We start from the raw sequence: 16,900 nt of genomic DNA on the forward strand, positions 1-16,900 counted from the left end.
GCGTCCGCCCGCTCTCCGCTGGACTTTGGCTCGGAGCTCTCCAGCGCACAGCATGCGGACTGGCTCCCCGGCTCCGTCCAGCGCGCTCTGCCTGCCGCCGCCGCTCCTTTCAGCACCTCCCGCGGTGGACAGCGGCCACCCTGGCGCCGGATGAGAGCGCGCGGGAGAGGCGAGACAGGCAGGGGGTGGGTGGCGAGGGGGGGGCAGCGGCTGCTCCTTCAGGGCTTCTCCTCCAGCTGGGGGTGGCAGTAGCAGAACTTGGCGGTGCCGCTGCCGAGGAGGAGCCCAGCCCAGCTCGCTCAGCCCACCCACCCCCTGCGCAGCCAGCGCGCGCCTTGCGGGCTGCCCCACTCCAGCGCCGTCCTCCAGCCCGCCCGGACCCGCATGGCGTGCTACCTGGTCATCAGCTCCAGGCATCTCCGCAACGGGCACTACCGTGGCATCAAAGGCATCTTCAGGGGACCGCTCTGCGAGAACGGCTCAGCCTCCCCGGTAACTGACACCTCTTTCTATCAGCCATTGGCGCTCCCGGGGGGGGGGGGGGAGCACAGAGCAGGCGGTGTGGAGATCGTGGGGTGTGCATGCCTTTCGTGAGCGGGTCTCTGCCTCCGAGGGGAACCCACCTTGCTTAAGGGGAGGGGGGAGAGAGAAACCCACAGGTTGCCTCTTGCATTGCCATCTTGGGCTCGATGTGGTCGCCCCACCTGACTTTTGAAGCCTCTTGAATGCTTTGCAGCGTCGCTCTCGCTCTTTCCCCCTCTGAATCCAGCAGTGCCAGTCCCAGAAGGGTCTTGGGCTATTGGTGTGCATCAGTTGGCTTGGCCTGAGGGCAAACACTTTGGATCCCTTGAGAAGGCATCAAGGGGAAAGGTGTTGGTGGTCGGCGAGGACACCAGTACAGATGGGTGCCCGTGTGCTTTTTTGTGTCTTGCAGAAAAGTTGTGGCGACTTTGATGTAGGGCCCTGGAAAAGTTGGTGGGGAAGAGCTCAGAGTCCTTTCTGAAACGAAAGTTCACAGGAACTTGCATGTCAGTGGAAAGCAGTGGGTGCATTTGGAATGACCCCCTGAAAATGAGGGGAATGAAACTGGATTACAGTAGATGTGAGCAAGTGTTACCCTGCACGTGCCTGATCACATCTGATCTCAGAAGCTAAGCAGGGTCAGGCCTGGTTAGTACTTGGATGAGAGACCGCGTGGGAATACCAGATGCTGTAGGCTTATACCATAGTCTTTCGAGACTGAAGGCTGCCAACCATTTGTGGTTGCTTCAAGTCATGTATAAAACCAGGATTGCCAAAGGATAAGTTACCTGTAGGCCACAGGGAATGACAATAAGGCTCAGTGGAACCAGCAGAGTAATGTTGGCATGATATATATTATCCAGGGGAAGAAGAAGAAAGCCTAGGACACCAGTCTTCAACTTTTCCAACCCATAACTTGAGTTGAACCTCAGTTTAACTTAGGATCTTTCTTTTCCTCCTCCTCAATTTTTTCTTTTTCTGAGAGAACAAAAAAGCAAACAAAAAATGATACTGCTGGTATCACTGCAGCTCAGGAGCAAGACCTAGGTGTGGGTCATGACCCACCAGTTGCAGACCAGTGCCCTTGACAATGCCAAGTGTTCTCCCAGACACACAGACTAGAACAAATACAGCATAAAGAAAGCAGAATAATGGTGTCCAGGGAAGAGTGTCAGTGTAGAAAACAGAACGTTAGAATAATATGAAGTTGGAGGGGGACGACGACTATGACTGGAGAAGAATTCATGTGGAATGACAAAATCCATAGGTGGAATAATGGCCTGTAAAAGAAGTACAAGCCTGAACAGTTTTCAGTAGATGATTGACAGCTGATGACGTTCTGGAAGTATAGTCTTTGTACCATGATGATACCAGGTGGGACTAGAGGGAGACTGTCTGAGGTTGTGTGGGGCAATGTGTACCATTGTTGTCAGCCTGTTGGTAGAAAAAGTGAACTGTCAGTAGGAGAGGCTGAACTCATGGGATTGTATGTGATGCCAAGAAGAAGGTTCCCAAAAGTGAGTGGGATGAAATAGGGCAGGAAGTTAAGGTAGGTGGAATGATAATGAGAAAGTATAAATGGAGAGGTGGCGGAATTGCAGGGTGGAGGTTCTGCTGAGTCAGTGAAATAATGGGAAAGCTTGCAAAGGAGAAAACAAGAGCAGAGCGGCAGAGCAAGGTGACGGAAAAAAAAATACAGGGTTGTGTTGAGACTGACGGAATGACAAGGATAGAATGTCAAAGAAAGGGCATTAGAAATGAATCAAATGAACAGATGGGGTGAATTTTGAACAAGGGCCTCTGCACTCTGAAGCATGATGAATGTTTATCTTCCCCCTGGTACCACCAACAGTGCAATCCTATGCCTTAGTGGGAAGGATGTCTCATTTAATTCAGTGGAACTTATTCCTAGGAAAGTGTGTCTATCATGACAACCTTAATTACCAAACAGTGGCTCCTATTCAGCAGTCATGCATGTTGTATTAGGTATCAGTGATGTCTCCCTTTAGTACCAGTGACTAGAAAATATGCACACTGCAACAGGTTAATGGCCATTTATCATCTATCTATGCATATTCTTTGTTTTCAGGTGAAAGAAGTTTTCAGAGGAAAAACATAGAAAAGTGAATCTCCATTCTTAGGGTGTCATCAGACATGCATGCAAATGAGTGTGTGTGACCCTTTAATTATTTACTGTATAAACGAAATGTGTGTGTGGGGGGGGGGGATGCTAAGCAAAATGGCACAAAACCATGGTGGGGGGAGGAGGGAGGCTTTAGTACTTAGCCCTCACTGTGGTTTAGTGCAACTGTGCCCCTTACACTGAATTTTATAGAAGAAAAACAACACTTTGGAGAGGTACTTTACTGTCTTTCTGCTCTCTTGAAGCTGTCTTGAAAACTATCACTTGACTTGTGGAACTCTGGACACACGTGGTTCTTGAGTCTCAGAAAACACAACCATAAGTAAATCAACATGCACTTGTATTTCATGAAAATAAACTGATCTGAACATTATGGCAATATCTAAACTGAAATATGTGTTAACAAATAGTATATAAAATGCACATCCCATAAGATAATGCAGCTGGGATAATAAGCAGGATATACATTGAATTTGTTTTTAATCATGTTATCTGGTACTTATTTACCTTTGTGACCTACTTCCTCTGAGAATGTGGAACATATTTCTGTGGAGCATACTTCAAAAAAAAAAAAAGCCAAATATAATATGAATTATATTTATACGTGGGTATGTCCATAACTGGTATGCATACAGTATCATTCTGTCAGCATTCCTGTCTACCATTGCAAGTCTCTTATTTCGTGATCAAAGTTTCTTCAAGTGTATCAAGGTGGAACTCCCAAGTTTAACATCCAATCCTGTCTGTGATTTAGTTACAGTGCTGGTTGCTCTTCTGGAGCATGTCCTAGGTTTTGATTGGTAAAATATCTCTTTATAACCAAGGTGTTTTGAGCTATGTGTGTACCAGATTTCAGCTTTCTGGTTTTTTTCTGGGACAGCTCTTGAGTGTGTCTTGCTCTCCTGTCCGATGGTCAGATTTCCTCAAAAAGTTATGTCCACAGCCACTGCTTTCATAGGTTCTTGTACATCACATCAGCTGATGGTCACCTACCTCAATAGTATTGGTAGGGGAGGAAAATAGTACTGTAGGTACTGCAGTGTGCTGTTTAAGAGGCCTCTCCCACTCACCGTCAGAGCCATTCCGAGCAGCGTCAGCAACGTGCAGGTGCTCACTGAACCAAATGGCATCTCTTGCCCATTGCTGTCGCTGCTTGGAAAAGCTCTGATGGCAGGTAGGAGGGGCCACTTACATGGTACATTGCAGTGCTTGCAGTACTCATCCTTTTGCCCCTGTAGCTGATGCTACTGCCCCACCTGGTCTAATTCTGCAGTTTCAGCCTGTGCAACTTGTGTCACACATGTCCTACTAGCTATCCACTCATGAAGTAGCCCTCCTTCTGCCTTTTGTCTCTGGATACTCCTACGTCATTTAGGCTTGCTTGCTTGCTTGCTTGCTTGCTTGCTTGCTTTCTTTCTTTCTTTCTTTCTTTCTTTCTTTCTTTCTTTCTTTCTTTCTTTCTTTCTTTCTTTCTTTCTTTCTTTCTTTCTTTCTTTCTTTCTTTCTTTCTTGTCGTGGCAGCAGCACAGTGGTGGACAATTCATTACATCGCACTGGGAAAGAAAGCAACAACTCAATCCAGAGTGTATTCATGTGTTCCATGCACTGTCTCTATCTTCTGTGCCTTTTAATAGTTTTGCAGAAATAATATTATGGACTTCTTTATTATGAATTTTAAATCAGGGCTAGTACAGAGAAGGATGTTTGTTTCGGTTCTTTTTAACAACTACATAGAGTGCAAGGGTATTGAACACTACAAATTGTTACACTTTGCACTGGTAAGTGACACAAGGGCAGATGTTTCTAGCTTTGAAAGCTATGCAATGTTAGGAAAGAAACCCAACAACTGCACTGGTAGATCTAGAACTGTTTTAAGACTAATGGCCAAATCCTAACCAAATGGTGTGCTGGCAGAATATATGCACCACCTGTGCTGTTGTAAAAGTGCTGTAAAGCACTTTGCAACACCATTTTTAGCCAGTGCACCAATGGGAAGACCAGAGCCTTCCTGCATGTGCTGGCAGTTGCAGGGATGCCTATTGTACCAAGTAGGTCCAGTGCAGGGGTGGGGGAAGGTTGGTGACAGGAATGGGGGTGGGCGAATTGTGCACAGGAGGGCGTGGAACTGGTGACACCAGCATACATCATGTACATTCCCTTTCCCATACATTTGCATAGCTAAGGGGGGGTCAAAGGGATGTTGTGACCCCAGCAGCACTCCATGGAGGGCAGCAATGCTGTACCCGCTGCAGCAGCTGGGGTCCTGCCCCCCTCGCTCTCAGCCAAGCAGCTTGAAGCAAGGCCACTTGCTTTGACCAGCCTTGCTCTGATCAGATCTGGAGGGTGTTCTGAGACCCCTGTGGTCTTCAGAAGGCCTTAGAATGCCACTTCCAGTTTTGGGGACAAAACCGAAAGTGACATTTTTAAGGCCCTTAGAAAGCTGTCTGAGGCCCGAGGAGGCCATGTGTAGCTTCCCGGGGCCTCAGAAGGCCTTCTAAAGGCCTTAAAATATCACTTCTGGTTTTGCCAGAAAAACCGGAAGTGATGTTCTAAGGCCTTATGTAGGCCTTAGAAGGCCTTCCGATGCCCAGGGAGGCTATCCCAGGCCTCAGAACACCATCTGGATGTGACTGGAGCACAGCTCCAGTTATACTTGGAGGGATACAGGTCAGGCGATCAACTGGGACTTGCACCAGCAGTATCACTGGTGCTTGACCAAGCTGACCCATTGTGACTGCTGGAGCTTACTTGGGGTAAGTGGACAAATGTTCCCTCTAGCAACCAAAATTCTCCTACAGGATGCCGTGTAGCCTGTGCTGGCTCTGCTGCATCACCACACTGGAATTTAGTTAGGATTGAGCTGTAAGTTTTATTTGTCTTGAGCTTTCATCTAGAATAACTTTTTGAAGAGAATTCTCTCTTCTTTTTTAAAGAAGTGAAAGACGATTTTAAAGATGCTTGAAAGCTATTCAGTGTTTTGAAATGATTGAAAAATCCCTATGGTGATGGTTTGCATGCAAATGTCAAGAAATTTAAAATGTCAGAATGCTCTGAAAAGATGCCTCCAACCATATTGTTCATGTGTATCTCCTCTATTCTTGTTTCTCACAGAAAATATGAATGGACACACTGTCATTTAAGTGAATATGTGCCATAAGTAGAATGGAGGCTCTATGAAACTTCTAAATTAACATATCACCCATATCTGATTCATCTTTGAAATATTTTTTCATCCTATTTATTCTAATTTATTCTAATTCTGTTAATCAGTGGGGAAATTCTTGGTTTAATGTGAAAAAAGTTTGATTATGAGATATTTAAGAGTAAATTAAGTGCTTTTTGAGGGCTTATTCACTATTTTGAAATGTCACTTTGAATGGTCTGTGAACTGTCATAAACTTAAGTATTCTGTTTTAGTATATGAGCCATTAAAGAACCCTACATTTATACTATACAGGCTACTTCATGCACGACTCTGTGGTCTTTAATGTATAATGTGTACCTTTCTATATTTAAAGTGTTCTCTCTTAACAGACCATGAAATGCCAGTAGGCTTAAGGCTATGCTTTCAGTTATGAGAACGGTAGTGAATATTTTAAATACCTTTATGGAATTTCATGGCTGTAAGAACGATTTATCCAATTGGATATTTATTTGTCTCTTTGTCTCTAGTATCTTATTCTAACCACATAATGACCACAATCATACTTCCTTATAGAAAGAAATAGACATGTGTGTAGATTGTAGGAGTGTGTAGGATTTTGTTTGTTTGTTTTTTTTTTTTTTTTGAGGGAGGCCTTTTTGTTTTCATGTCTTATATTTTTCTGGGGTAGGGAGCCCTATTTGAGCCCATGGGACTAATCAGTGATCTCAGGACCCAATCGTATCCAACTTCCCATCTCTGGTACAGCAGCAGTGCAACCCTGAGACAAGAGAACAAACATTCCCTTACCTTGTGGAGGCCTCCATAACTACCCTCTCACCACAAGATGCAATGTACACCCCATTGGTGTGACTATGCCGGGACTGGAAAGTTGGATAGGATTTGGCCCTAAGTTTGTTATTGTCTCTAAAAACGATTTCTCTTGTAAGCATTTTTGCCACTTCGTTTTTTGGCAGTGGCAAGAACTCCAATGTGTAGCCTCCTTCTGGCAATGTCCTTTAAAAAAAATTCATAAGCTGCAGGGTGCAACACCAGTGGCATCACTACTGGGATGCTGGGGTGTGGACCACACCGGGTGACACTGAAGAAGAGGAGCCAGAAATTTCCTGGCCAGGCTGACTGGAAGGCCAGGACTACTGAGCAGGTAGACCTGGGGTCTGAAGACTTTTCCACCCATTACAACCTCCTGTCCTGTTTCTCCCCCTCCCCATCCCCATTCTGCCTACCTCTGTTGCTACCCTCCCCTTGCCACACTTTGAGTGATACAGGGCAGTATGGGTAAAAATAGTGGTCATTGGTAGGAGATGGATATACAGTGGAACTTCTACCACTGCTGATATAAGCAGCATAGAACAAATTGCTAAAAGTAAGATCATTAGACATCTTTAAAAAAAAAAAAAAGAGCTAAAATGAATGGGTACAAATGGGGGTTCTGAAAATGAATGCACTATTTGCACCAATTTGTCATATTCATTCCTGGCTCATTTGTTGCAGGATAAATGGAACCTGCAATGAATGGGCCCCATTCATTCAAAAAAAATGAATCCCCCCTTAGTACTTTGCTGACTTATAATCTTTGGGACAAAGGCCAGTATTGACATTAACAAATTGTGCCCTTATAAGTGATTTCCAGAAAAGCAAGTTCTGGCAGATTCACTAGAAAACGAGTATGGGGTCGGATGCATGCAGAAAGGCTTGTGCAATTATTAGATGAAGAAATGATCAGGCAAAATACGTTATTGCTTGCAGTACAAACAAGATCTGGAGATAATTCTATGATAAACATCTTCAGTGATAGATCTGGAACAGAACAACAGAAATAATAAATGTATTTTTATTATTACATAAATAAAAATGTAATGCAGCCAAATATGTCCCATTTAAAGGCAAATCCAGAGCAGATATTGCTCCCCCACAAAACATGTGTGACACAGATTTTGGGAGAAACAGGGTCACAGTTAATTAAAATTACTGTGCCGGGCCACAGTAGGTGGATGCAGCAGGTCCTGACTAAACTCTACCCCCTCAGTGCAGGTACTGAAGAAACAGCCTAACCCAGAGGTAATAGCTGATCTGCCCAAGCCTTCTATTGGGTGAACCACCCTGACTCAGAACTTGGGTTCACCTGCAGACACCCTCAGGTTCTTCACAGCCAATAGCCAGGAGGTCAAGGAAGCTGAATTGCTCCACCTGCCCTGAGCTTGGTAACTACTAAGGTGGACATCCCAATTCCATCCTAGGGTCCGAACCCCAATCTGCGTAGACTCTGGCAGCCAATGCAAAGTGGCTGTGGGAGGCTTCAGTGCTGCTTGTTGAGCAGTACCACAAACCCCTCCCCTTCTGGTCTGCCAATGGCAGCCTGACACATCACATGGGAGCAGGACCATGTAAGGTGGTCTCCTTATGCATTTCCAGATGGAGCCCCATTCAACAGTCAGCCTTTTCTGAGGGCAGAGTGTTCTACTTCTCTGCATCAGCAGCTGTTAAATAATCACAGCTGATGCAGAGATGGGATTGTGTTGCCTGCCCTTCCAACAGGGACTGATTGGAAGGAAGCAAGTAATTCATGCAGAGAAGCAGCAAGCAATGCCTCCTTTGGGGGTAGGCATTTTGGAGCATTTGAGCAATAGAATTTGTATATTGTATCCTGACACATAATATGAGAATGGCAGGCTGAGATGAAGGGATAGCAGGCTGATGGCAGGGCTCAAATGAAGGACTTCAGAGTCGGAAGCAATTGATATCCCAACTGTTATAACTAGCAGGACTGTGGAGTCACTCCACCCAGAATTGCTTCCAACTCCAGCTTAAGAACATAAGAACAGCCCCACTGGATCAGGCCATAGGCCCATCTAGTCCAGCTTCCTGTATTGCGCAGCTGACCCAGGGAGCACACCTGATAACAAGAGACCTGTATCCTGGTGCCCTCCCTTGCATCTGACATAGCCCATTTCTAAAATCAGGTGGTTGCACATGCACATCATGGCTTGTAACCCGTAATAGATTTTTCCTTCAGAAATTTGTCCAATCCCCTTTTAAAGGCATCCAGGCCAGATGCTGTCACCCCATCCTGTGGCAAGGAGTTACACAGACCAACCACACGCTGAGTAAAGAAATATTTTCTTTTGTCTGTCCTAACTCTCCCAACACTCAATTTTAGTGGATGTCCCCTGGTTCTGGTGTTATGTGAGAGTGTAAAGAGCATCTCTTTATCCACTTTTTCCTTCCCATGCATAATTTTGAATGTCTCAATCATGTCCCCTCTCAGGCGTCTCTTTTCTAGGCTGAAGAGACCCAAACGGCATAGCCTTTCCTCATAAGGAAGGTGTCCCAGCCCAGCAATCATCTTAGTTGCTCTCTTTTGCACCTTTTCCATTTCCACTATATCCTTTTTGAGATGTGGTGACCAGAACTGGACACAATACTCCAGGTGTAGCTTTACCATAGATTTGTACAATGGCATTATAATATTAGCTGTTTTGTTCTCAGTACCTTTTCTAATGATCCCAAGTATAGATTTGGCCTTCTTTACTGCCACCACACATTGGGACGACACTTTCATTGACCAGTCCACCACCACCCCAAGATCTCTCTCCTGATCTGTCACAGACAGCTCAGAACCCATTAGCCTATATGTGAAGTTTTGACTTTTTGCCCCAATGTGCATGACTTTACACTTACTTACATTGAAACGTATCTGCCATTTTGCTGCCCATTCTGCCAGTTTGGAGAGATCCTTCTGGAGCTCCTCACAATCACTTCTGACCTTCAGCACTGGGAAAAGTTTAGTGTCATCTACAAACTTAGCCACTTCACTGCTCAACCCTGTCTCCAGGTCATTTATGAAGAGGTTGAAGAGCACCGGTTCCAGGACAGATCCTTGGCGCACACCGCTTTTCACCTCTCTCCATTGTGAAAATTGCCCATTGACACCCACTCTCTGTTTCCTGGTCTTCAACCAGATCTGAATCCAGGAGAGGATCTGCCCTCTAATTCCCTGACTGTGGAGTTTTTTCAGTAGCCTTGAGATTCTATGTTTGATGAGGCATTCCACCATCTTACCCGGTATAGATGTTAGGCTGACTGACCTAAAGTTTCCCGGATTCCCCCTCTTTCCCTTTTTAAAGATCAGCGTGCATTTGCTATCCTCCAATCCTCTGGCACTGTGATCATTTTGAGGGACAAGTTGCATATTTTAGTTAAGAGATCAGCAACTTCATTCTTCAATTCCTTAATAACTCTAGGGTGGATGCCATCAGGGCCCGGTGACTTATTGATCTTTAATTTATCAATGAGGTCTGAAACATCTTTTCTTTTAACCTCTATCTGACTTAATTCCTTGGTCAGGAGGGGCCGTTCGGCCAGTGGTATCTGCCCAAGGTCTTTTGCCGTGAAGACAGATATAAAGAACTCATTCAATTTCACTGCCATCTCTAAGTCTCCTTTTATTTCCCCTTTCCCTCACTAACCATCCAGAGGGCCAACAGCTTCTCTGGCAGGTTTCCTGGTTCTAACATATTTGAAGAAGTTTTTATTATTCCCCTTAATGCTGCTGGCCATGTGTCCCTCATAGTCTCTCTTGGCCTCCCCTATAACCTTCTTACATTTCTTTTGCCACAGTTTATGTTCCTTTTTATTCTCCTCATTAGGGCAAGACTTGAATTTATAGAAGGAAGCTTCCTTGCCCTTTATGGCCTCTCTAACTTGGCTGGTTAGCCATGTGGGCACCCACCTGGACTTAGTCGAGCCCTTCTTCCTTTGCGGTATACACTTCTGCTGGGCCTCTATTACTGTTGATTTGAGCAACCTCCATGCTCTCTGTAGAGACTGGACTCTTTTTACCTTCCCTTTCAACCTCCTTCTAACCAGCCTCCTCATTTGAGGGAAGTCCGCTCGTCAGAAGTCAAGGGTTTTTGTGAGAGATTTGCCCGGTATTCTTCCCCCGACGTGCATATCGAAATGGATCGCAGCATGATCACTGTTCCCCAATGGCTCAGTAACACTGACATCTCTAACCAGCTCCTGAGTACCGCACAATATTAAATCCAGAGTTACCTTTCCTCTGGTGGGCTCCATGACTAGCTGCTCTAAGGCACAGTCATTTAGCATGTCAAGGAATCTGTTTCCTCATTTCAAGGTCCCCTTCCGGTTTCTGGTCTGGAGGACAATAGTACGCCCCCAGTATTACATCACTCCTCAGGCCTGGTAATTTAACCCATAGAGATTCTATGGAGTCGGACCCGCCTTCAATCTCTACTTTGCTGGATTCTATTCCTTCCTTAACATAAATGGCCACCCCACCTCCAACACGCCCCTCCCTGTCCCTCCTGTAGAGTTTATAGCCCAGGACTGCGGTATCCCACTGATTCTCTGCATTCCACCAGGTTTCCTTTATGCCCACTATGTCAATATTTTTCCTTTTCACCAGACATTCCAGTTCTCCCATCTTTGGGCATTTGCATAAAAGCATTTGTACATGGAATGCCCCAGGATGGGCTGCTTATTAGCTCCTTTGTCTCCGCATCCTCTCATTGTGCCAAACCGTCTATCACATCCCATCACGCTACCATTCCCAATTTCTTCTCCTACTCTGCCTTTACCTTGTTGTTCTCTAACTTCCCCATCAGTTTAAAAGCTTGGAAGGTGTCAGAAGCAATTTTGGGTAGGGTCAGAGTTAGAGGTTGTGTATCAGCTCTGCCATCCTGGCTGATAAGCTGCAGGCTTGAACAAAATCATTAGTCAGCATGAGGGTTGAGTAGAAAGGCTCGAGTAGTTATAGGCAAACTGGAAAGGCTCTAGAATTTATGATTGACTGAAGGTAGGTGATAAGAAATGCTGAGCTTAAGAATGCAGTCAAAAGCTGTGAGATCTTGATAGAAATATTGTGTCCAAGAGGTGCATTTCTGATTATTCACTTTGTCCTTCCAATCCTTTATGGAATAACAAATGCTCTTTCAGGATCCAAGATATCTCCCCACTAAATGAAATATGGCCCATATGCAAAAATATAGCTTTTACCGGGGATTTGTAATGCTCTGTGAGGCATGCTTATAGCCATGAATATATCATATTGATCACTGGGCTGCTTGGAGCTGCCAGCAGTTTTTTCCTTGTATCTGTGACAGATCCATATAATATTGCCCTGCTACAAAACCACTTCAGTCAGGGTCTTACCAGACTTCATGAGTTAAGCAAAGCTGGACTTGATTTGGGTCCTGCAGTGGTGCAGTTGACTCTGCAGATGGCTCCCTTTCTTCTCATCCGTTTTGATCCAGTGCTGCTGGGCTGCTCCAGGCTTTTCAGCTGAGACATAAAACCAAGTCAGTTTTAGTTACAGTTATTTAAAAATTTCTTCACATTTCTGCAGGTGCAGAAAAGTTTAACTGGTTATTCAGACCCAAAGTGGAATTTAAATGTTCATAATGTCTCTTCAAAAGTATTACCGAATATAGTACTTCTGCCACTCCTTTACCCAGACGGGTACATTGTGAACTTGTTAAATGATTGGTTGTTTTATACTTCAAAAGTATTTTGGCTTCATCCAGGGCCACAGTTGCCTCCTCACTTCTGACACTAGGACATTTGTGTCCTAGACCACTGTTTCTCAAACTGTGGGTTGGGACCCACTAGGTGGGTTGCGAGCCAATTTCAGGTGGGTCCCCATTCATTTCAATGTTTTATTTTGAGTATAGTAGACTTGCTGCCAACATGGTATGTGACTGCATTTGGAGAGATCTGTACTTTTAACAGACTACAATGTATATGCCTTTAAAAATGATAGTCAATGAAGCTTACTCCTGGATAAGTGTGGCTAGGATTACAACCTAGGATTGTTAAAAAATTTTCTGCTTCTGATCATGACATCACTTCTGGTGGGTCCTGACAGAGTTATTCTAAAAAGTGGGTCCCAGCACTAAAGTTTGAGAACCATTATCCTAGGCTATTGTGTCCTGGTCAAATATGACCTGGTCATTGGCATCCCTGGACATTCATGTCCAATTTTTTTGCATCCCAGTTATTTGAGCAACAAACCCCATGTTATATATGCTAAGCCTCTTATCCCAGCCCTAACCCTACCTTTGCATTTAAAAAATTTGAAAGTAATAACAACAACAACAACAACAACAGGGATTTATATACCGCCTTTCTTGGTCTTTATTCAAGGCGGTTTACATAGGCAGGCTTTTATTTAAATCCCTTATTAAATAGGGATTTTTACAATTTGAAAGAAGGTTCTTTCTTTCAAGAACCACTACATTCAAGGTGTTTCATTCCGATCTGGCTTCACATTCTGGCCTCCATCCTCCCACGCTCAGAGCAGATGGAAATAGCTCGGCTTCAGCTTATCAGCTGCTTCAAGGTCGCACGTGCCGGTGGCCTCGAACTGGCGACCTTGTGGATGTTATCTTCAGGCAGACGGAGGCTCTACCCTCTAGACCAGACCTCCTGCCCTAGTGCATCTAATACAAATATAATGTGACATACACAGGATGTATAATGGGACACAAAAGTCCAGAATGCAAGAAGAAGAAGACGACGACGACGACGACGAAGACGAAGACGAAGAAGACGAAGACGAAGATGACGAAGAAGAAGAAGAAGAAGAAGAAGAAAGGGTACAAATGTCCAGGGATGCCAATGACTAGGACACAGTTGTCCAGGATGTCCAGGTCTTATCACCCATGCCTAATTCAGGCATGGAACCAGGATCTAGGATTTAATGGGTGTTTCTCATAGGATTTACTACTCTGAGTACAGCCCTAAATGTTCTCGTGTGCTGTAATTGTTTTAAGGACACCTATTACATAAAAAAATGTTTGGCACTGCAAGGGAGACCATGTTTATATTTGATTTCATAATATTTACTTGACTGTTGGTCCAAAAATGCATAATGTTAACAAGTAAGATCAGTTGCTCTTAGACAGCCCAATCCTAACCTGCACTGGAACAGGTGGACTGGCTGGCCTGTGCTGTATCCAGTGCAAGGTTTGAGGTGGATCCCATGCAGTTGTTGGTGCAAATCTGGGAGGGGAGTTAGGATCTGGCCTAAGTGCCAGAGATCTGGTCCCACACCCCTCCCAGGTCAGGTCCATCCACTGATCCACCCTCCCCCCAAAACACCCCTGTCCCACTCTCTCCAACCCAGGGCCACTGGCGTGAATTCACCAGGTCTGTCACTGGATTTGGCACAGGGAGGCCAGCGCACATCCTTGCGCCGGCCTCCCCAACTCCCACAGTGGCGCGAATAATGCTTTCAGCACATTCATGACACGCTGAAGCCAGCGTAAGAGACTTTCACTGGCTTAACTCCAAGTCTGGATGACGCACTAAAATAATGGTTAAAATAATCTAGGACTATACAGGACTGAATAGCTAAAGGCTTCTTAGAAGCTTTCACTAAATGTTGAAGAGAAGAGCCATTTTTCAATGTAAATTTACATTTTTCAATGTAAACCCCAATTCTATGTTTGATCACTTGCTCAATGGGGTTTTCTCCCACGTAAATGTACATAGGTTTGCATTCCTAAATTGGAAAAGGTTTGCCTCTCAGCAGTTCATGTGGCTATATGAAAACTTCTAAGAATGGAATCAAGTGGACACGATCAGATTCCCGATTTGGGCAAGTGGCTTTAAAACATTGTCCCACGTGACATCTATAAGATAAGAAAATGTATAGGTATAACATAAAGTATTGTATAAAGTATAATGTATAAAGTATAATATAAAATGTATAAAGTATAAATGTATAAATGTACTGTCTAAATAACAGTATAACAAAATTCAAGAATTGTGAATCTTGTGCTAGAACTGGACACCGGGCTAGATAAATCTTATTCCCTTTGAGAAATATTTTATTTTCAGTGTAAATTCTATAAATAATTATATACAATTTTATATATGTTATGTTTCAGCAGTGCAACTGTCAAAGCATGGAAAAATAAATGGAACTGTGTGGTACATCAACAAGTGGAGTGGTGGATAAGATGAAAATTCTCATGGAACGGTTGCACCAGTTATTATCCTGGTGCTTCTGCCAAGCAGAATCAGTGCAGTCCACACTAAGTCCCAAGCAGAGTCACTGCTTCATGCTCCACTTCCAGGGAAAAGTGAATTCCTTGATGATGGAGGAATTACTTCCCCCCTGGAAACTCCACGTAATATCCAGACTTTGTGGGAAAAGTCTTTGGATTTGTTGACTGGGATGGGCTCCTTGCTTATTCTACTTATGAGTAAGTTTCTTGGTCCCATGCTAGAAGATGGATTAAGTCAGCATTTCTTAAACTGTGGGTCAGGACCTACTCGGTGGGGCATGACCCAGTTTCTCGTGGGTTCCGCAGAGCTTCCAATATAAACAAGGGTTATGGAGAGATCAGATGACTACTGGCCTCAAGCCCTCATTCAAAAATTAGATAACTGCCCTGCAAAGAGCTGAGCTCTTGCAGTTTGCACGGAGATGAGCTTCCTGCAGTTTGCAAGCTTGTGTAAATATAGGGAGATAAATGTTGGAGTGTGTCCTGGTAGAGTGTCATTTTAAAAAGTGGGTCCCAGTGCTAAAAAGTTTGACAACCCACTGGTTTAACTGAGGGATCCTATTTAAGATCAGTTTCGATGGATGTGATGAACAAGCTTGTTTTTGTGGCTTTAGAAAAAGAGGAAGAAAGACAGAAACAGGATAAAATTGGCGAATAAATAAGGCCTTGCCTTTTGATCCTACAGACATCAAAGCAACGTGTAGCATTATTAAAAGGAAATAGCTCCTTCATCTTGGAATAAGAGCTTCTGTGAAAATTGCTTAGCAGGATCTCCTCTAATTCAGGCGGCTTTATCTCAGGAGTAAATGGTCTGCAAAGGTTTCTTAACAAAATGACAAATAAGTGAAGGCTTTTTAAGGTGTACAGATTTTTGCATCAATTCAGTTTCTTTGATAGAACTTCAACCTTTCTACTAAGGGTTGGTTTATGATGGATAATGCTTTTAAGCATGTTTGTTAAGCCTTCATCTTCGATCTGTCTTGGTTCCTATGGGAAGCACAAGTTAATATGTACCATTGTCATTTTTTTTGTATAAGAAAATCAAATCCTCCTCATTGCATCTGCATTAAAATACTGTTCTGTTCCCCTGACTATTCCACATGTTGCAAGTTTTCTTTTAGAAATTGATTCTTGAAATGCAGCACTCTATTTATATGGATATGCTAAGAATTTAACCCTTTCCACTGTATTTCTTTTTTTACAGAGATTTTGTGTTTGACTTTTCCTTTGTTTTTGATACTTCTTTATCAATGAAACAATGCCAACAGATGTAACCAAAATATATGTTATGAGAATATCAAAACTACTGTACTACCAAGTAAGATCTCCAAGACTATGTACACAGCAAGCCCTGTAGAACATTTTGAGTCTGCCTGCCATTTGTTGAATGCTAATGCTTGAAACAGCAAAATAAGTGAGACCAACAGCGGGAGAACTGGCACTAGGAAGACGGGGCAAATGCCCCAGGCACTGAGCCCGCGTGACTCTAGGACCACGTGGGAAGCCTTACTGAGGCTCCTGACGCAATCAGAAACGATACTTCCGCTTTTCCGGAAGTACAGGGAACCAATTTCTATCCCACCTTCCATGTTCTTCGTATGGAATACATTGTAATAGCAGATATGCTCTATGCCTGTGTTGATAAGTTTGATACATTGTTGTTGTTGTTGATGATGGTGATGCTATGCCATTATGTATGTGGTTGTTATCCTCCATCTAACACCACTGTTCTTATCAGAAATGAAGCAGATAGGAAGACATGATCAGTAGAAGTGTGATTTTTTTGGTGAGAATGAAATAAAAGCACATAACACCACTTTCTGTACTTCTCATTTTTGTAAAATAAAAACAAAAAAAACCCCAAATCTGCAAAAAATAAAAAAAATAAAAAAATCCTAGCACCTAATTGACTATGTAATGATTGTGGCTGCATCTACTACCTAGTACATTTTTAAAGCTATTATAATTTGTGAAAATGTGCCCTTGGAATAAAAACACATAATATCACTTTCTGCACTTTTTCCTTGGGGGGAAAAAAAA

The 16,900-nt window shown here is 43.7% G+C and overlaps 1 protein-coding gene across 1 annotated transcript in view; it reads left to right on the top strand.

Moving 5' to 3' along the window:
- Positions 1-384: 384 nt before the first annotated feature.
- ZNF804B (zinc finger protein 804B) overlaps positions 385-16,900 on the top strand; it is a 262,914-nt gene continuing 246,398 nt past the window's right edge. The window contains exon 1 of the mRNA XM_066628498.1: positions 385-492. Within this exon, the coding sequence (XP_066484595.1) occupies positions 385-492 (108 nt within the window). The remainder of the gene's footprint in view (positions 493-16,900) is intronic.

This window comes from Tiliqua scincoides, chromosome 5, assembly GCF_035046505.1.
Source record: "Tiliqua scincoides isolate rTilSci1 chromosome 5, rTilSci1.hap2, whole genome shotgun sequence".
Lineage (NCBI taxonomy): Eukaryota > Metazoa > Chordata > Lepidosauria > Squamata > Scincidae > Tiliqua > Tiliqua scincoides.